Below are 16185 nucleotides of genomic sequence, written 5' to 3'. Positions count from 1 at the left end.
GTTCTCGACATCTGTGTCACTCCTACGGTACTAGCACGTCGTTCTCGAACTTCAACGGCACCTATCAGGGTCATCTTTGTGCGCTATCAACGATCCATCATGGCTTCTCCAACTCCGGCCGAGGAGCGAGCTGGCGGTCCTACCGTCGACGCGATCGAGCCCGTCCCCGAACCATCAGCACCGGCGAACACGGTCCAAGAAAAGGCGGCAAAGTTCCTCGCAGAGCACGGAGGCGGTGACACGACTTTTACATACGAGGAAGAGCAAGCCGTTCTCAAGAGGATCAACTTTCGCATTCTTCCCTTGATTCTCGGAGCGTATTTTTTTCAGCAGATGGACAAGAGTTCCCTCAGGTGAGTGAATCCCGCATCTAGGACGTCAGACATAATTGGGTCGCTGATGGATCGACCCCGACAGTTATGTTTCCATCTTCGGCATCAAGGAAGACGCACACCTCGTCGGCAAGCAGTACTCCTGGCTCGGTTCCATCCTGTACATCGCCCAACTCGTCATGCAACCCGTCGCTGCCTGGATCCTCGTTAAACTCCCCAACGGAAAAGTCATCGCTGCTGCCATCTTCCTCTGGGGCTCTTCGCTTGCCATCATGTCCTCGTGCACCGACTTCAAATCCCTGCTCGGCCTAAGATTCATGCTCGGCTCTTTCGAAGCCATGATTGCGCCGTCGTGCTTGGCTGTTACGACTACCTGGTGGAGAAGAAGCGAGCAGACACTTGTCACTAGTTCCTGGAACGCCATGAACGGTGTAACGTTCATCGTCGGAAGTCTCTTCACCTATGGTCTGGGCCACATTAACAGCGATAAGCTCTACAAGTACCAGATCATCTTTTTGTAAGTCATGGACCAACGGTGTTGAGGCGGACAATATTGAGGCTGGAAATGCATTGCTAATGCTGTGCGTACGATAGGTTCTGCGGCTTGCTCACCGTCACATACTCCGTAGTTGTTCTCATTTTCATGCCCGACTCGCCCATGTCAGCCAAGTACCTGACCGAGAGAGAAAAGGTCATCGCCGTTGAGAGACTTCGTGCGAACCAGATGGGTATTCAGTCTGGAGTCTGGCGCTGGGACCACGTCTGGGAGACGTTCTTGGACTTGAAGACGTGGTGCTGGTTCATTCTTATCATTGCTATCTCGTACGTCCCTCGAACCATAGTCTACATATGGGCTGTAATACTAACAACTTTTGTACAGCATCGCTAGTGGTGGCATCTCGACCTTTGGTAACTTGATCGTCCAGTCGTTTGGATACAGCAGTTTCACTACCATCCTGTTCAATATTCCTTTTGGAGCCATCCAGATTATCGCCATTATGGGAAGTGGCTGGATCGCCACTCGGATCCAAAAGAAGGGCATTGTCATTGCAGGCGTGGCAATTATTCCCGCCATCGGTACCGTCCTGATGCTAACCGTACCGCGTGAGCACAAGGGTGTCTTGCTGTTCGGATACTACTTGGTAAGCAGTTGATGATATTCACAACAAGATGCACAATGTACTGACTTACGACCCTTAGGTTTCTGCATTGGCCGCCATTACTCCTCTCATTTTTACATGGCAGGCACAGAACACCGCCGGTGACACCAAGAAGAAGACCACGTCTGCTGTCGTCTTCATCGGTATGTGCACGGGCAACATCATTGGACCGCTGTTGTACTCCGTTGATGACGCCCCCGTGTACCGCCCTGGTCTGATTTCCAACCTCATCATGTTTGTCCTCGTTGCCGTCATGGGAGCGTAAGTAGCCATCTCTATCCTGTCTCCTCTCGCACAATATTGACTGACTGGTTGTTCAGCCTGATTCCTCTTTACCTCAAGTACCTCAACGTCCAGCACGCCAAGCGCCGTGAAGCACTCGGCAAGAGCACATTGATCGTGGACGAGTCGATGATGCGCAACAAGGATAAGCAGGAGGGTAAGGCGGTCGAGATCGAGGAGGACCCGCAACATCAACACCGTGCTATTGAGGAAGATCACGGTCTGCAGGATATGACGGATCTGAAGAACGAGGACTTCATCTTTGTGTACTAGAAGGTCGATGAAATACTGACGCGAGAAAAAAAAAATGCCTGTATAGCGATTTTGAGAGGCAAAACACCTACCATTCTGAAAACTGTCCAGTCGAATGCGTTGAAATTGTGTGAAAGGAATCATCGACTGCTCTGGCGCAAGCCACCTGGCTGTGGCTTGTTGCTTCTTATCGCCCGTGACTGCTTATCTTATCGCCGGATGGAAGATAAGACCGATCCTTCCAGATTGGTGTCTTCGGTGAGACTTTTGTGAATGTCAGCTGACCGGTGCACAGATGCTCCTCACCACCACGTCGCTTCCGCATTCGGCTAGTAGGCATGTGCGACGTTTCCCACCCTGTTTCTCTGTAGCCGACCCACTTCTCTCGGTGACGAAACGAGCACGGACGACAAATGTTCCAGTTCCTTGAGAATTAATCTTTTCGTTTATTCAAGTTGTTTTGGCTCGAAGGCCTCTGCTGATATCGGGAGAAAGGGAAACGCTACGGCTAGTGTGTCTTTTTGCCTCCACCACGAAACTCCATGCGTCGATCATCAAGACCGGACTGAAAATGCTACTGCAGCAGAAAGGGACAAAAGAAGAAGTTTATCGTCAAGAATCGTAAAAACATTACCTCCCCTTCGTCTCCACCAAAATCCATTCTGGGTGGCTGGCCTGTTCGACAAGCAAGCCCCGAGTCGCCAGCTTCTCGGTTCCCGATGCTATTATCGCCATTTCATTGATTCAGACCTCTACTTGGTCTGCTGCACGATGAATGACGACGCCTGAGCGACGTAGTCCTGCTTTGAGAAGTAGCCGAGATGGACGGTCAAGTTCTGGCCCGAGGCGCAGAAGAGATCCGTGTCATCACAGAATGATGCGAACTTGCTCGTCAAACTCTGGCATGGGCCAAGGTCCATACGAGGGAAGATCTGCGAGGCAATGGTTAGTCACGCGAGAGCGGAGACAAGATCGAGGTCTGAAGGACATACGCCATTCTTCTTTGAGGTTCCCTTGGCGAAGGGCTGGCCGGCGATGAAGGTTGGGTCACCGAACAAGACAACGGCAGCGACTATTGGAGCATATCAGCAACCGGATCACGACTATCACGCGGCATCGCAGATCTCTAAACTTACTCTTACTTCCGACCATGGGTGCCTGAGCAACAGTCGTGTTGAAGTTGGGGCCATCCGTGGTACCGCAGAGGGTATCCAGCGACACTTGTGCGCCCTGCAACATGTTAGACACAGAGCCATCACATCTGGTCTACGAGAAATACGCACCTGAGAGTATCCCATCAAGACAAGCTTCGACTGCGGGCACTGCTGCGCTTGCTGGTTCAGAAGAGTCGTCATGTTCATCACACCAGCCGACACGGAGGGCGGATACGGGTCAAGCTGTGCCGGGTACACCAACGGCGTGATAACGGAGCCGGGAATCTGCATCGACGCATTCATGGCAATGTTGCCCAACAGACCGGCACCCTGCGCCTCGAGACTGCCACGGGCGACGATGATGTTGACTGGTGCACAAGCAGCTGGTGGGCCTGGTGGAGGAGGCTGCTGTTGAGGCAAGGCTAGAACCATGGGAACAAGGGCGGCAAGCGCCGACATACTAATCTGAGGCTGCATATTTTCGACTGTGAGGTGTTCTTCTCTTTGGAGAAGGTGGACCAGCAGGGAATGTGAAAGATGTCCGTGTGTTTTATTGGAAGGATCAAAGTCGAGAAAGAAAATCTTGATGGAGTAAACAGGTTGGCTGGCCCGATCCGTCCAAGTTCGTGGGGTCATGACCGTCTTCTTGTACTGACCTCCATCCAGAGTCTGGGACGAGAGAGAACGACACGTCCCTCGGCATCTCGAGAGGAGTGGGCCACCACCACACCCTCCATGTGCTGAAATGGGGGTTTTGACATCCGCTGCCAGAGCCTCTTTTGGAATCTCTGATATCACAGACATGCAGAAGAACACAGGATGATCCCTGTCTGAGGTTTGGTGATTTGCCTGTTGGCAGGCGCCCTTCTCTTTCCGAGAACACCCTTGACGTGCTCACCCACGTCCGAGCCACTCACGAAGAACCCCTGGAGAACTTCAGCGCGACTTTGTCCCGAGTTGGTGTGGATTTGCAACCTTTCCCCGATCGGGGCATCGTGTGAGAAGAGACTGGGGGATTGTGGGATTTGGGCCTGGGGGGAGGGCTGGAGAGCGGCCAGTGCCATCTTGCCGCAGAGCCGGAAACACGCACGAGATGGGATGAAACTATTCCCAGAATACTGCGCCGGCTGGCATACTGACACACTCTCACACGCACGACTACTACCTTACTCACACAAATCACACTGACTTGCGTTCTCTCTTTCGCATACCGACACACGCAAACGCACAGCACACACACACATACACATACGACAAAAGTACACACGAACCTTTATTTACAAATATCTGAACATGTCATGTGGGAGCCGACAAATAGTTGTACACGAACACCACCAATTGGTTGGGCTTTGTATTTTTGCCTCTCGACTGCATATACTGGGCGTATGTACTGAAATGCAGCAGTCGATAGCAGCGACCGCGGCACAACAAAAAGTGTGATTGTCAACATGAACGCATGGAGGAAAGCAAGTCTTCATCTCCCGAATAACACCCTACGCATCGGGAGACGGCCACACCCTCCGCCCGTCAAACCAGGTGGCCTTGATCTCACCCTTGAGCAGGCCCTGTGGCGTCCAATCCATCTCCGCCACCACAAAGTCCGCGCGCTTGCCAACCTGCAAAGAACCCGTCCGATCCTCCGCAAACACGCTCTTTGCAGTTCCGAATGCGCCCGCCGTGATGGCCTCGCACACACCCAGCTTGAAGTGCTCGTTGACGACCACGTCGTACCCCGGCTCCCTGGCGGACCGCCGCGTCGTCGCGACGTAGGCGTTCTGCAGCGGCGCCCAGGGGGCCGTGGGGCTATCGCTGCCGAGTGCGAGCAGCGCGCCGTGGTCTGCGAACTCGCGGTAGGCAAAGGCGCGCTCGCAGCGGTGGGCGCCAATGAGGCGCGGCCAGGCGCGGAGGATGGCCGGGTCGGCGTGGACGGGCTGGATGGAGGCCGTGAGGCCTAGCTCGCCCAGGTGCTTTGCGTCCTCGGGGGATGCCATCTCAATGTGCTCGAGGCGGTGGCGGCGGCCAGGCGTGGCGTGGTTGGCGAGGGCGTTGACTGCGTTCTTGATGGCTGCGTCGCCTATCGCGTGCAGGGCGATTTGCAATCCGGCGGCGTCTGCCCTCGCGACCACGGGGCCGAGCCACTCGGCGCTCCAGAAGGGCGGGGGGGAACCCACCTCGGCATAGGGCTCTGACAGGTGGGCAGTGCAGGCGTCGATGATGCCGTCGGTGATGATTTTGATGCCTACGATGCGCAGGTCGGGGGAGGTGGCCTTGTTCAGCTCGTTGTGGAGTTCGATGGCCCGATCGACCTGCTTGAAGCGCTCCTCTTCGGATTCGGATGGTTTGATGAGCCAGTAGGCGTGGGTGCGCATGGGCAGGTTGGGTTCTTCGGCGCGGAGCGAGCACGCTGCGTCCCATGCCGGCTCGTCCATGGCCATCTCAATCAGCCCAGTGTAGCCTGATGCGTTGTAAGTCTGCACGGCACCCTTCATGGCGTCCATCCGATCTCTCTTGGGGGCTACCTGGGCGAGATGAGGCCACACGATGGTGAGCACAGCGGCCTCGCTGAGGAGACCCGTCGCTTTGCCCTCGGCGTCGCGGTGGATCTTGCCTCCTGACGGGTCCGGCATGTTCTCGATACCGAGCTCCTTGATGGCGGCTGTGTTGCACCAGGTCGAGTGGAGGTCTTTTGTGTCGATGAAGATTGGTCGGGGGTCAATGTCGTCGAGCATGGTCTTGTCGACGCCGTCGGGGGTCATGGAGTGCATCCACAGCTTGCACATGATGCGGGGGACGTCCGGGTTGGCGACGGCGTACGCCTTGATGGCGGCGCGGATTTCTTCCAGTGATGTGCAGTTCTCGAGGCTCACTTTGCGCAGCGACTGGCCGAGGAGCAGAAGATGCACGTGGCCGTCGATGAAGCCCGGCAGGACTGTCCTGCCTTCCAAGTCATGTGTAGTGACCTCTCCCGATGTGTGTCTTGCCTTGAGGTCCTCTGTTGTGCCAATGTTCTCAATAATGCCATTGGCGACGAACATGCTCTCGGCAAAGGTGGGTTGTGTCTCAAGGCCGGCTTCGGCGTTGTGCAGAAAAATGCGCCCATTGACGAAGAGCTCCCCTGCGCCCGCTACTTGATTCTCAACTGGCGCCATGATTGTGATGATTCTATCCTTGCGTTTGCGCCCAGTTTCGTATGCTCAAGATGTTTTGCGACAGAGGAAATCCGTTTGCGCCTGCGTGTGTCGTGATGCAATGTGTCGTTATTGACTCGGGTGGTGTGAGGGAGGGATATGGTCGGCTTTGCTGGTGAGGGGCAGCCCGCCTCGGCCTGCGTCGCTGCGGGTTGCGGACCGCGGGGTTCGCATGGTGGGGTTGCGCTGGGAAGGATCTGATAAGATCAGATATGAGTTCTTTTCCATGTCGCGCCCCTCGTCACTTATCTTTGCTACCTTATCTCGGTGGATTCGGTCAAAGTGGGGTGACGGATTTGTTTCACCGAGGTGAACGCGTTGTTGCCATCCTCATCCAGCAATGCGTAATAGTTAGGAAGGACCTGGGAAGGGAAAGAACCACCGGTAGTAAAATCAAACCGCACAGTGAGCCAATCAAGAGCCAGTCGCGGCAACCTTCCTCATGGTCCATATTCGAATTGAGGCTATTCCCACTTAAGCCCTGGATATCTTGGACAATCGACCTAACACTTGAGCTTCATCTTCTACCGGAAGACGACCTCGCATCTTTTGACATTATCTTTCAGATCCCTCTTGGTCTTTCTTCGAACGTCGGTCGAACCTTCCATGCCTCTCAAAAAACACTTGAGAATCCTTGTCTCTTCGGGGTGAGGTACTTGCCGCCCACACCTGCTTCTCATCGCTCCTTCGTTCTCATCCTGCCAGAATTTCGAAGGCAACTCCCTGCGACAACGGGTATTTAACGCCACTGATTCTCTCATTCTCACTTCCCCCGGACAACTTCAACCCACCCACTTCGTCAACTCAAGTACCTTTCGCTAAATCCTTCCAAGTTCAACATTCTCTTCTTCTTCACTCTTCATTCAATCATACTACCTTCCAATTTCTTCATCATCGTCAACATCTGGCATCGCACCTTGGTGTCTTAGGCGCGCCAATTCTATATCAACTTTCTGATTTGGCACCTACCTTTATTTGGACAAGCAACTTTCTTTTTCTTCTTTGCGATTCTTCAGAATTGCGAGGCGTTACGTCCAGCTCAATTTAGCTGAGAGACCTTCTTCACAGTCGCGCAATGGATCCCAGTCAGGCAGTCGTTGGAGTGAAGGAAGAGCAGCATGATGACATCAAACCAGATGCCCCCTTCAAGGAAGAAATCAAAGTGAAAGAAGAGAGGCAAGAGGATATCAAGGCAGATGCCTCTCTCGATACAGTGTCAAAGCCTTTGGAACAGCGAGCTCTACTGACGTTCTCATACATAGAAAAGATGAGAAGAGTCAAAGATCCGGATCTCTGGCAGCTGTTTTACGAAAAGGTTCTGCCGCTTTTGGACGACCTCCAGCCAGCTTGCGAGACCATTTCTTCCTCTCGCAAGCTTCAGCCTGCTCTAAAGAAGGCAGCAGCTCACTGGATTGACCAACTTTCTGATCTTCGTGATCAGGCGACTCGGTCCCATCAAACTGTCATTGGTGTCCTGGGCAATACGGGAGATGGCAAAAGCTCAACTATCAATGCTCTACTAGACGAAGAAAGGTATGACCGAACACTCATCTCGCAGGATGGAACTCAGCTGATTGTTATTAGCTTACTTCCCACGAACTGTATGCGCGCGTGCACCGCTGTCGCCACCGAGGTTTCTTACAACCATGATGAAGACGAAGAGAACCCATACCGCGCGGAAGTCGAGTTCATCTCTAGAGAGGAATGGGCCAAGGAAGTCAACATACTGCTCATGGAGTTCCTCGCTGAAGAGACTGACGAGAGAAATGATTTGGACCCGGAAAGCGACGCAGCGAAAGCTTTGGCAAAAGTTCAAGCGGTCTATCCGTCATTGAGCCTAGAAGACTTGGCAGTCAGCACCTCGGCTCAGCTAGCTACTCATCCCAGCGTGGATCACCTTCTGGGGACCACCATGACGGTGAAAAGCGACAATGCGCAGGATATCCGCGAGCAACTCGAGCCCTACGTCGATTCGAACGACAAGGATGATGAGACGGCGGCATACTGGCCTTTGGTGAAGGTTGTCAGAATCTTTACCAAAGCCAGAGTGCTCGCTAACGGTGTCACAATTGTAGACTTGGTATGTTATGCTTTTTGTGGAACTCTATTTGATGGAAGGTAGCTGACATCAGGTCTGGTAGCCCGGTCACCAGGATTGGGATGCAGCCAGAGCTGCAGTAGCAAGCGAGTACATCAAGTGCTGTTCAGGAGTCTGGGTAGTGGCTCCAATCAACAGAGCTGTTGATAACAAAACAGCCAAGGACATCATGAGCAACTCTATCAAGCGTCAGCTCAAGCTGGATGGAGCGTTCTCAGCTTTGACCATCATTTGCTCAAAGACTGACGACATGACGCTCAGCTCCGGAATAGAAAGCATGAAGTCGAAGTTGGACAAGGATACCAAGGCAGCATGGGGCCGGGTCCAAGCCCTGGGTCGCCGCACCACGGCTCTGGAAAAGGAGCTTATGGTTGTCCGAGGTCGTCGCAAGACATCCCGGGCCTCAACCAGCAGCCTCGACACGGGCCGCGCAGCGAAGAGAGCGCGAACCGAGCCGCCTAAGAAGCAAGTGGACAGAGACTCATTTGATAGTTCCTCCGAACTAGCCAATGAGGGTGTTGTTGACTCCGATCCGAATGCTGAGAAGCATGAAGAGCTTGCAGAGTTGAAAGAAGAAAAGCGAGAGCTGATGGATGAGGTCCATGCACGTCTGATTCGGAGACGCAACCAGCTTTGCCGAGATGCTGTTAGGAAGCACCTCGCTAAGGGATTCAAAGAGTAAGTGAGAAGTCACGCCAGAAAGCCATTGAAACTAATTGATAATCGATTTAGTCTTGATCGGCAAGATTCAGCCAACACGAACGGGCATGGGCAAGCTGATGAGGAGTTCCGAGACTACGATGAAATGTCCGCTTTGACTCCTATCTTTTGCACTAGCAGCCTCGTTTATCAAAAGATGCAAGGACTTGTGGCCGATAACGATGATGAGACTCCTGGCTTTGACACCGAGCAGGACACAGAAATTCCTCAGCTTCAAGCTCATGCTCAGAAGTTGACCGAAGAGCTTCGAATCGCGAAGTACCAAGAGATACTTAATAGCATCTGTCAAATCCTCAACTCCATCGCAATATGGGCGCAGGACACGGCAGAGACTACAGCTACGATTGACGGGGAGCGTCTAAAGTGGATGTTGGCACGCTTCAATGCAGTGAGTATTGCTTCCATCTTGGTTTAGTGGAACAAGGAATTAACACTCGGCAGGAATTGAATGGTGAGGTCGAGGATTGCCGCGACAAGTTGCACATGGCAGCAGAGACTGGTCTGTATGAGGAGATGAAGCGCCTGAGCTCTGCTGCCAGTCGCGCCGCAGTTCCTACGGCAATTGGCTGGGGCAACATGAACTTCTCTACGCTAAAGGCAACCTTTCGCCGCGGCGGCATATGGAAGAAAAATAATTTCAACGAAGACTTGTTGCGACCTATCACTGATAATATGACGGAGACCTGGCCAAACTTCTTTCAGTTCAGTATCCCAGGTGTGCTCGACAACTTCTCTGTCTCTGCGACTCACCGACTAGGCGCGTTTCACGAGGATGTCATGAAGCAACTTGGGATCCAAGACTACGATCACGATGAATCACCTGCAATCGTGCAGCTCAATAGGCAACTCGAGCTTCACAAGTCAAAGGTTGTGAGACTTGCCGCTCAAAGTCGAATGGGAGTCGATGAGGCTCAGAAAGACGCCAACAGAGCGTTGACTACGCCAATTGCTGAAGCAATGGCTCTTGGCTATGAGGAGTGTTCTCAGATGCATGGTGAGTGTGATTCCGTCGTGCTGGATATCTTCCGGAAGCCTCTGGGAGAAGTATTTGGGTACCCATACTAATCACGTTTGCAAACCCATATAGGAAAAGGATCAGTCAAGAAGGCCAAGGCCAAAATCGAGGAATATGTCCTCAACCGGAAGGTCAAGATGTTCCGCGACGCAATTGGAAACGTCAAAGACGTTCTTGGTGAGGGCTTGAAGATGGTGGGTGAAGACATGGCGGCCGATATCAAAAATATTGGAGTTACTATGGAAGGTGACTACATGCTTGCGCTGGCAGAGAAGCAAGAGTCGGCACGTCTTAGAGAGGAGGCGTCTAAGCGGGAGATGCTCAAGTTCTTGGAGCATGCCGCGGAGCAATTCAAATAGATTGGCATGCGGTACTTCCAACTGAGTCGGGGAGATGATTGGACCGCGAGGCGTCACTGGGAATCGTCACTGATACAATAGCATTAGACTTCATTTTATCTTAAGTCGCTTGATTCACTTCGATCCAGAAGCCGATGTCATTCAAAAGTGTTTGATGAATCGATCAATAGAAGCTTCTACTAAACTCAAATACCAAGAGCGAAGACGTTAGGATCGCCAATAGTCGAAGAGTAGCTCTAAGTTGTGGGCGCGGTAGATGAAGTATGTAATCTTATGGAATTGACATAAAAGGTGCGTTTAGGCACCGTACCTCAGCCACAGAACGTGGTCTCATACGGAAGGAGAGAGAAGGTAGCCTAAAGGAGAGATGTAGAGCCATATAGTAATACCTGTGTTCAACCTTCGCTACATGGTCTCCCTACTGTCTTTGGACAAGCTAGTCATGGGGGAATGTTATGGAGCGACAATATGATGGTGACATTGTCTACCAAGAATAGAATGGTCATAAAGGCCAACGACCTAAGGGACGACGGGAAAGAACCCGGAAACCTTTGCGGTCACGACGATACAAGGCCTGAAATGGAGAAAGTAAGAATGCTCTTTGAATGCAGAGAGACAAGGCAGAAACAACACTCTTTTTATCGTGTAATTACTCAGCCGTATTCTTTAGAGTACCCAAAGCGATGTAGGGCCCTGAGCGTCGCAAGGTTGTCAAAGTTTGAAGTTCCGAAAGCGGCGCTGTGTAGGAATTCGAACGAGATGGGGGGTACAGCATATTCATAGCTTTCAGGTTTTCTTGTTCGAGTGCACTGATGGAAATTCTAACCGATTTGTGCCTTACCTTTGACAGACAAACATAAGGCACCAGCATTATTCCTTACGCCACCCGCCATCTCCGATTGTGCCGTTGAATACGCCTCCTCTTGACATCGTGTCACGTGACACTTCAGCAACATAATTTCTTGCTGACCCCCATCTGTCGAGGGCGCGCTTTGCACTCTTCCCAAGGTGAACTTTATCCTTTTTTCCTATCTCCGACCACGAGCTCATCTCCATTCCATCTCTCGACGGCCAAAGTGCGATCATACGACAGGTGCACCATTCTTTGCATCGTATGCTCAGGTAATACCCATTCAGTGGTGTCTCGTTTACTTCTATTTACCGCATCTTTCTAACTCACTCCGGAACAGAATGTTCAACGGCGCCAGTAGTGCTACGACGGCACAACTGACCATGGACGATGGCACGGACAACGAGATGCAAACCAGGCTCAGCTTGATAACCAAAATTCGGAAGGAGCTTGATTTCAAGAGACGAACAGGCTTTTTCGGCATCTATAGAGCAGGCTTTTGGAGTCTTCTTATGGTACTTGATATCAGTCTGCTTCAGGACCTCTTGCACAAACTACAAACCCTTCGGCCCCTTCCAATGAAGGAGAAGAGAGAATACATACGACATCTCGAGCATCTCACATACGCTTTTCCGCGATTCATCAGACTATGCAAGTAACCCTGTGATGCTGTTTGAGTAAGATCTTATTTCAGCATGCTAACAATGAATAGTTCTTAGTCAGTGGGTTCCTGACGATAGATCTAGCACCATGACGACTGAAGCACATTCTCAATTCGAAATCGAACAAACAAAAGTAAGGATAGGAAATTTGCTTCACTTGGAATAACACTAATGACTACGTGTCAGGCACGGGGTCGCGATAGGGGTCTTTGCATTGCTACTGGTGTTGCAGACCCGGAAATCTGTTACATCGTTGCTCCAATTATTTGCCCTCCTGAAAGTCTGCTCCTACTGGTCACCATCGTACAATCTGCAGAAGTGATCGGATGGGATGAAGACTTTTGCTCCAGGATCAAAACAAAGCTTTCGGCAAGGCACAAGGGCATTACAACCCTGATGACGAACATGCTGTGTCTAAGCCGTCAGCTAGAGCCCAGCTGGTCCGAAGGGCTCTTCGCCTTGGAGCCCCTTGAATCACTCGACGACGACTCATCACTGGCCATAATTCGACTAAGGGTTCATTGGCTGAAACGTACTAGGATTGCGTCTATGGCTAGCAGGATTGCAAAATCCTTCTCCACAGACCCCCGCGATGTTTTTCTCGAAGAGGAATGGAGCCAGGTCAACTCCCGCCCGATCAAAGATGGATCTGTCATTGAGATCTCGGCTGAGAGCCAGGATCAGCTCCCAGATCGAGACTTGCTTCGCCTGAGGTGGCTTCTGATGAGGCTCCATGCTTTATCTGGGGCGCCGGACCCCCGTATATACCCTCATGGCCATGGTGAAATTGGTGACATGATGGCAGTAGGGGGGATATACGATGACGACCACTCGGAATATTATGAAGAAGAGGATTCTATGTAACGTGATCATCGACAAAGAAAGCGCTCATTTCTAGTGGCACGCAGTCTTGGCGGTGTAGGGTTTGGTTGAGTGGTTCTGTTCGGGCTGGGAGAGAAAGTTTCTGTGAAGCTCTTGACGGCCAGGAAGGTAGTCTAGAATACCAGGACTGTGAGAAGAGAGGCCGAGCTGTGGTCTTTGCAAAAGGTCGTAAAGAGCAAGAATTTTGTATCGTTGATCCTTTCGGTACATCAAAAGTAATTAACTACTCTTATTCTTTGCAAAATGTTTTTTTGTCCACGATACACAGTTGGCAAGTGATAGGATATTAAACAAGTCCTATACAGACTTTTCACCTCTCTAGTTCTGATAGAAAAGAGACCCTATTAATCAATACATGTACGTTAAACAGTGCTAGTAATTCCGTCGTCAGCCTTTCTCGAATTATTCTTCAATCCTGCTCTAACTATTGTATGATTGGCGATATAAGGGTGAATAGGCGGAATAAATACCACTTGTTCTTAAGGACATGGCCTTTGTAAGATATGAGGTCTAGGGATATAGCAAAAAGGCTATGCGGTAATTCAATTGTCATTGTTGCGGTACATTCATGATGTTCTATCAAACGTTTGCCAAAAGATATTTCATGCCATTCCACTGCTCAATGGCGCTGGGCAAGATCTGAGCTGCGGGAAGAACAAAGCCACCACCAGCAGATCCGGAGGGTCTCAGCTCGATAGTCCAAGCGACCTCAGCACCAGCAGCGCCAGTAAGGTAGTCAGGAGCGCTGCCAGTGGTAGCATACAGAGTAGAGCAGCTGGGTCCGTAGGTGAAGCGAGTGCCGTAGGCCTGGGCAATGGTGTTGGCAGTGCTGGTTGCGAGAGTCATCTGGCGGGCGTGGTTGGAGGCTCGGGCGGAGCAGTCGTAGCCGTAGGGCAGGAGGATGTACTGGCCGTAGCTGTGCCAGTCGATGAAGAGCTTGATTCCGTTTCCGGCGGCGAGGCGGTCGGTGTAAGCCTTCAGGGCGACCATCTCAGGGGTGTCGCCAGCGGCCTGGCCCTTGTAGGTCTCGGAGCAGTAGTTGGTGGAGGCGCCGCCGGGGAGTTGCCAGTTGAAAGGCCAGTTGCTATCGAGCGTCAGTTCTGGCTCTCGTAGTTAATGATGTGATGAACGCACCGGTTGATGTCAGTACCGACGCAAGTGCTGCCGGATCTGACTTGACGGTTCTTGCGCCAAAGGCGGTCGTTTGTCTGAGTGTAAGCAAAGCCTTGGCGAAATCAGTTACTTGGTCAAAGAGTGATGGTTTATTGGTCGATGCTTCTTACCGTCAGGGTTGACAATGGGCAGGATGTAAAAGTCGTACTTGTCAAGCAGAGCCTTGACAGCGGCATCATTCTTCTGGTAGCCATCGATGAGCTGGTAGGTGAGGTATTCGACAACCTGTCGCATATTGATTAGCACATAACATAAATCATATCGACATCAAATTCCGACAACGTACCATGGTGGTGATCCACTCGCGAGCGTGGACGGTGCCGTGCCAGTAAATGGCAGGCTTGGAGCCCTTGCCACCGCTACCCCACAGGTGAATACCGAGGAGAGAGCGTCCACCGTAAGAGTTACCAGCGTTGATCAACTCGGAGTTGGATGGGAAGTTGGACTGCAGGTCGCGGATAAACTGCTGGTGGTCGGCGAAAGTGTGGTACGAGTCAAACCACGTCAGGCTAGGGAGAGCCTGAAGAGAGATATCGTCATTGCCTGTTTAAGGTCAGTTCAAGTCCTCTTCACTCAATCCTTTTCGAAGGTCGACATGGAGGGGCTTACTCTTGTAGGGAGTAAAGGTGCCTTCTTCGGCGATGTCAGCACCAAGATCCTCGTGCAGGATGGACGTCTCGAGACCGAGCTCCTCGAACTTGGAGACATCGCCAGCGGGAATGGCGACGTCAAGGTGCTCGCTGTTGTCGAGATTGAATGGGATCGCCGCAATGTTGGCAATCTTCTTCTTAATCGACGCGGGGTCGTTATGAGTGGAGATACGGAAGGCCTTGAAGCCGTCGTAGGTGATCTTCTTCTCGAGAGGGACCACTGCCGCGGCGGATGCCAGCGGCAGGACTAGGGACAGACCAGCGAGGAACTTCATTGTCAACGGCAGACTCCAGAAGCGGTTTGGCGGTGCAGTGAGTTGAAGGCTGGAGTACGGGAGGAGAGCTGGGATATCGGGAGCGATCACCCGTCCCTATTTATGGAGATCAGATGGTAAAGCAAACTCCTGATGTCACCAGTTGAAGCCTTCCAGTGAGCCATTTCGACGTAGTGTCACCAACGGCCCTTTGCAGAAAGTGGTAGGTGTGATTGCCGCTGTCTTGGTCGTACCCTGATAAGCTCTGGGGTTGCGGTCTAATCCCCAGCATCCCCGCGAAACTACGACCCCAGTCACTCGGCTTACAACTCCGTGGTCAATGTCACCAAAAGGTTGACTGTATTCTTACAGGTTAGGATCATCAGGTACTCTGCCATTCGTCGCTGGCCTTCCCGGAGACATGGTCTGACCAGCTCGGGTGCCACAAACCGGTCGTCAAGGGTCCGACCAGCCGCTGCCGAGACGACAACTCCACCTCGAAGTAGGGATGAACAGACTGGGGCTTGCATACCTAGCTTGGGCAGCTGATATTTCATTGAAGAGCTATGAACTGGTCAGGCGGCGGGCTGTCAGTCGAGGACCTGTGGTAGCTTAGTGCAAACCTTGAATATTATCTGAGTTTGACTGTCAATGTTATCTGATCACCTTCCTTACCTGGATATGGGGAGAGATTAGCGAACCTCACTCAAGGCCAAGGCATACACAAGTCCATTATCCAGCACACCCGACAGATGGTTTGCAGACAAGTTTGAACAGAATGGGGAAGGCGGGTAGTTGACATGTTCGACTTCACCAACCGACCCGGGCACGCAACTAGCACGCAACCCTTCGAAATCCTTCTCACCTGCCCTTAAGGTTTAAGCTTAAAGCTCCCTCAACGGCAACGATTGGTGGCCAGCGTGCTAGTGGAACGAGCCGATCTGCATGGCCCGGGGTAGGCCTGGCTAGACCCTCGAATGTCACCCCGCGCGGCGGTAAGGACCCTGTTCAGTCCGAATAGTGCCCTGAGGGCTTACAGGCGATAGTTCGACTTTGGCCATGGAGTTCTGGAACATTTGGGAAGCCGCAGGGACCTTTGAAGCTATTCATGAGTACAAAGAAATCCGTCGTGTCCTTGAACAACAACTCATGGG

At 52.1% G+C, this 16185-nt stretch overlaps 5 protein-coding genes across 5 annotated transcripts; 3 read left to right on the top strand and 2 right to left on the bottom strand.

Annotated features, from left to right (window-relative positions):
* Positions 1 to 99: 99 nt before the first annotated feature.
* Positions 100 to 2047, top strand: HER10_EVM0012818 (major facilitator superfamily transporter; the record flags this gene model as incomplete). The annotated part of the gene is made up of 6 exons (XM_035482200.1): positions 100 to 353; positions 418 to 849; positions 927 to 1154; positions 1213 to 1474; positions 1533 to 1753; positions 1813 to 2047. 6 exons carry the CDS (start codon positions 100 to 102, stop codon positions 2045 to 2047), a joined length of 1632 nt encoding a protein of 543 aa, XP_035336702.1.
* A 731-nt stretch (positions 2048 to 2778) lies between these two features.
* Positions 2779 to 6329, bottom strand: HER10_EVM0006912 (amidohydrolase family protein; the record flags this gene model as incomplete). Its single annotated transcript, XM_035476484.1, has 6 exons — positions 2779 to 2958; positions 3019 to 3098; positions 3163 to 3256; positions 3310 to 3640; positions 4714 to 5180; positions 5232 to 6329. 6 exons carry the CDS (start codon positions 6327 to 6329, stop codon positions 2779 to 2781), a joined length of 2250 nt encoding a protein of 749 aa, XP_035336172.1.
* A 1114-nt stretch (positions 6330 to 7443) lies between these two features.
* On the top strand, positions 7444 to 10560 carry HER10_EVM0004526 (uncharacterized protein; the record flags this gene model as incomplete). Its single annotated transcript, XM_035474168.1, has 6 exons — positions 7444 to 7901; positions 7953 to 8448; positions 8510 to 9144; positions 9199 to 9574; positions 9628 to 10180; positions 10274 to 10560. The coding sequence occupies 6 exons, from the start codon at positions 7444 to 7446 to the stop codon at positions 10558 to 10560; spliced, it is 2805 nt and encodes a 934-aa protein (XP_035335948.1).
* A 1010-nt stretch (positions 10561 to 11570) lies between these two features.
* Positions 11571 to 12975, top strand: HER10_EVM0004657 (uncharacterized protein). The gene is made up of 4 exons (XM_035474293.1): positions 11571 to 11682; positions 11751 to 12061; positions 12123 to 12205; positions 12259 to 12975. The coding sequence occupies exons 1-4, from the start codon at positions 11675 to 11677 to the stop codon at positions 12934 to 12936; spliced, it is 1080 nt and encodes a 359-aa protein (XP_035335960.1). The 5' UTR covers positions 11571 to 11674; the 3' UTR covers positions 12937 to 12975.
* Positions 12976 to 13533: 558 nt separating this feature from the next.
* Positions 13534 to 15052, bottom strand: HER10_EVM0004344 (zinc carboxypeptidase; the record flags this gene model as incomplete). Its single annotated transcript, XM_035473993.1, has 5 exons — positions 13534 to 14038; positions 14089 to 14179; positions 14238 to 14352; positions 14414 to 14670; positions 14737 to 15052. 5 exons carry the CDS (start codon positions 15050 to 15052, stop codon positions 13534 to 13536), a joined length of 1284 nt encoding a protein of 427 aa, XP_035335929.1.
* Between the last annotated feature and the right edge of the window lie 1133 nt (positions 15053 to 16185).

The sequence above is a fragment of the Colletotrichum scovillei genome (genome assembly GCF_011075155.1).
Source record: "Colletotrichum scovillei strain TJNH1 chromosome Unknown Contig00003, whole genome shotgun sequence".
In the NCBI taxonomy this organism is placed as follows: Eukaryota; Fungi; Ascomycota; class Sordariomycetes; order Glomerellales; family Glomerellaceae; genus Colletotrichum; species Colletotrichum scovillei.
The sequence above is the reverse complement of the archived record's forward strand: the minus strand, read 5'-3'. Positions and strand labels throughout refer to the sequence as shown.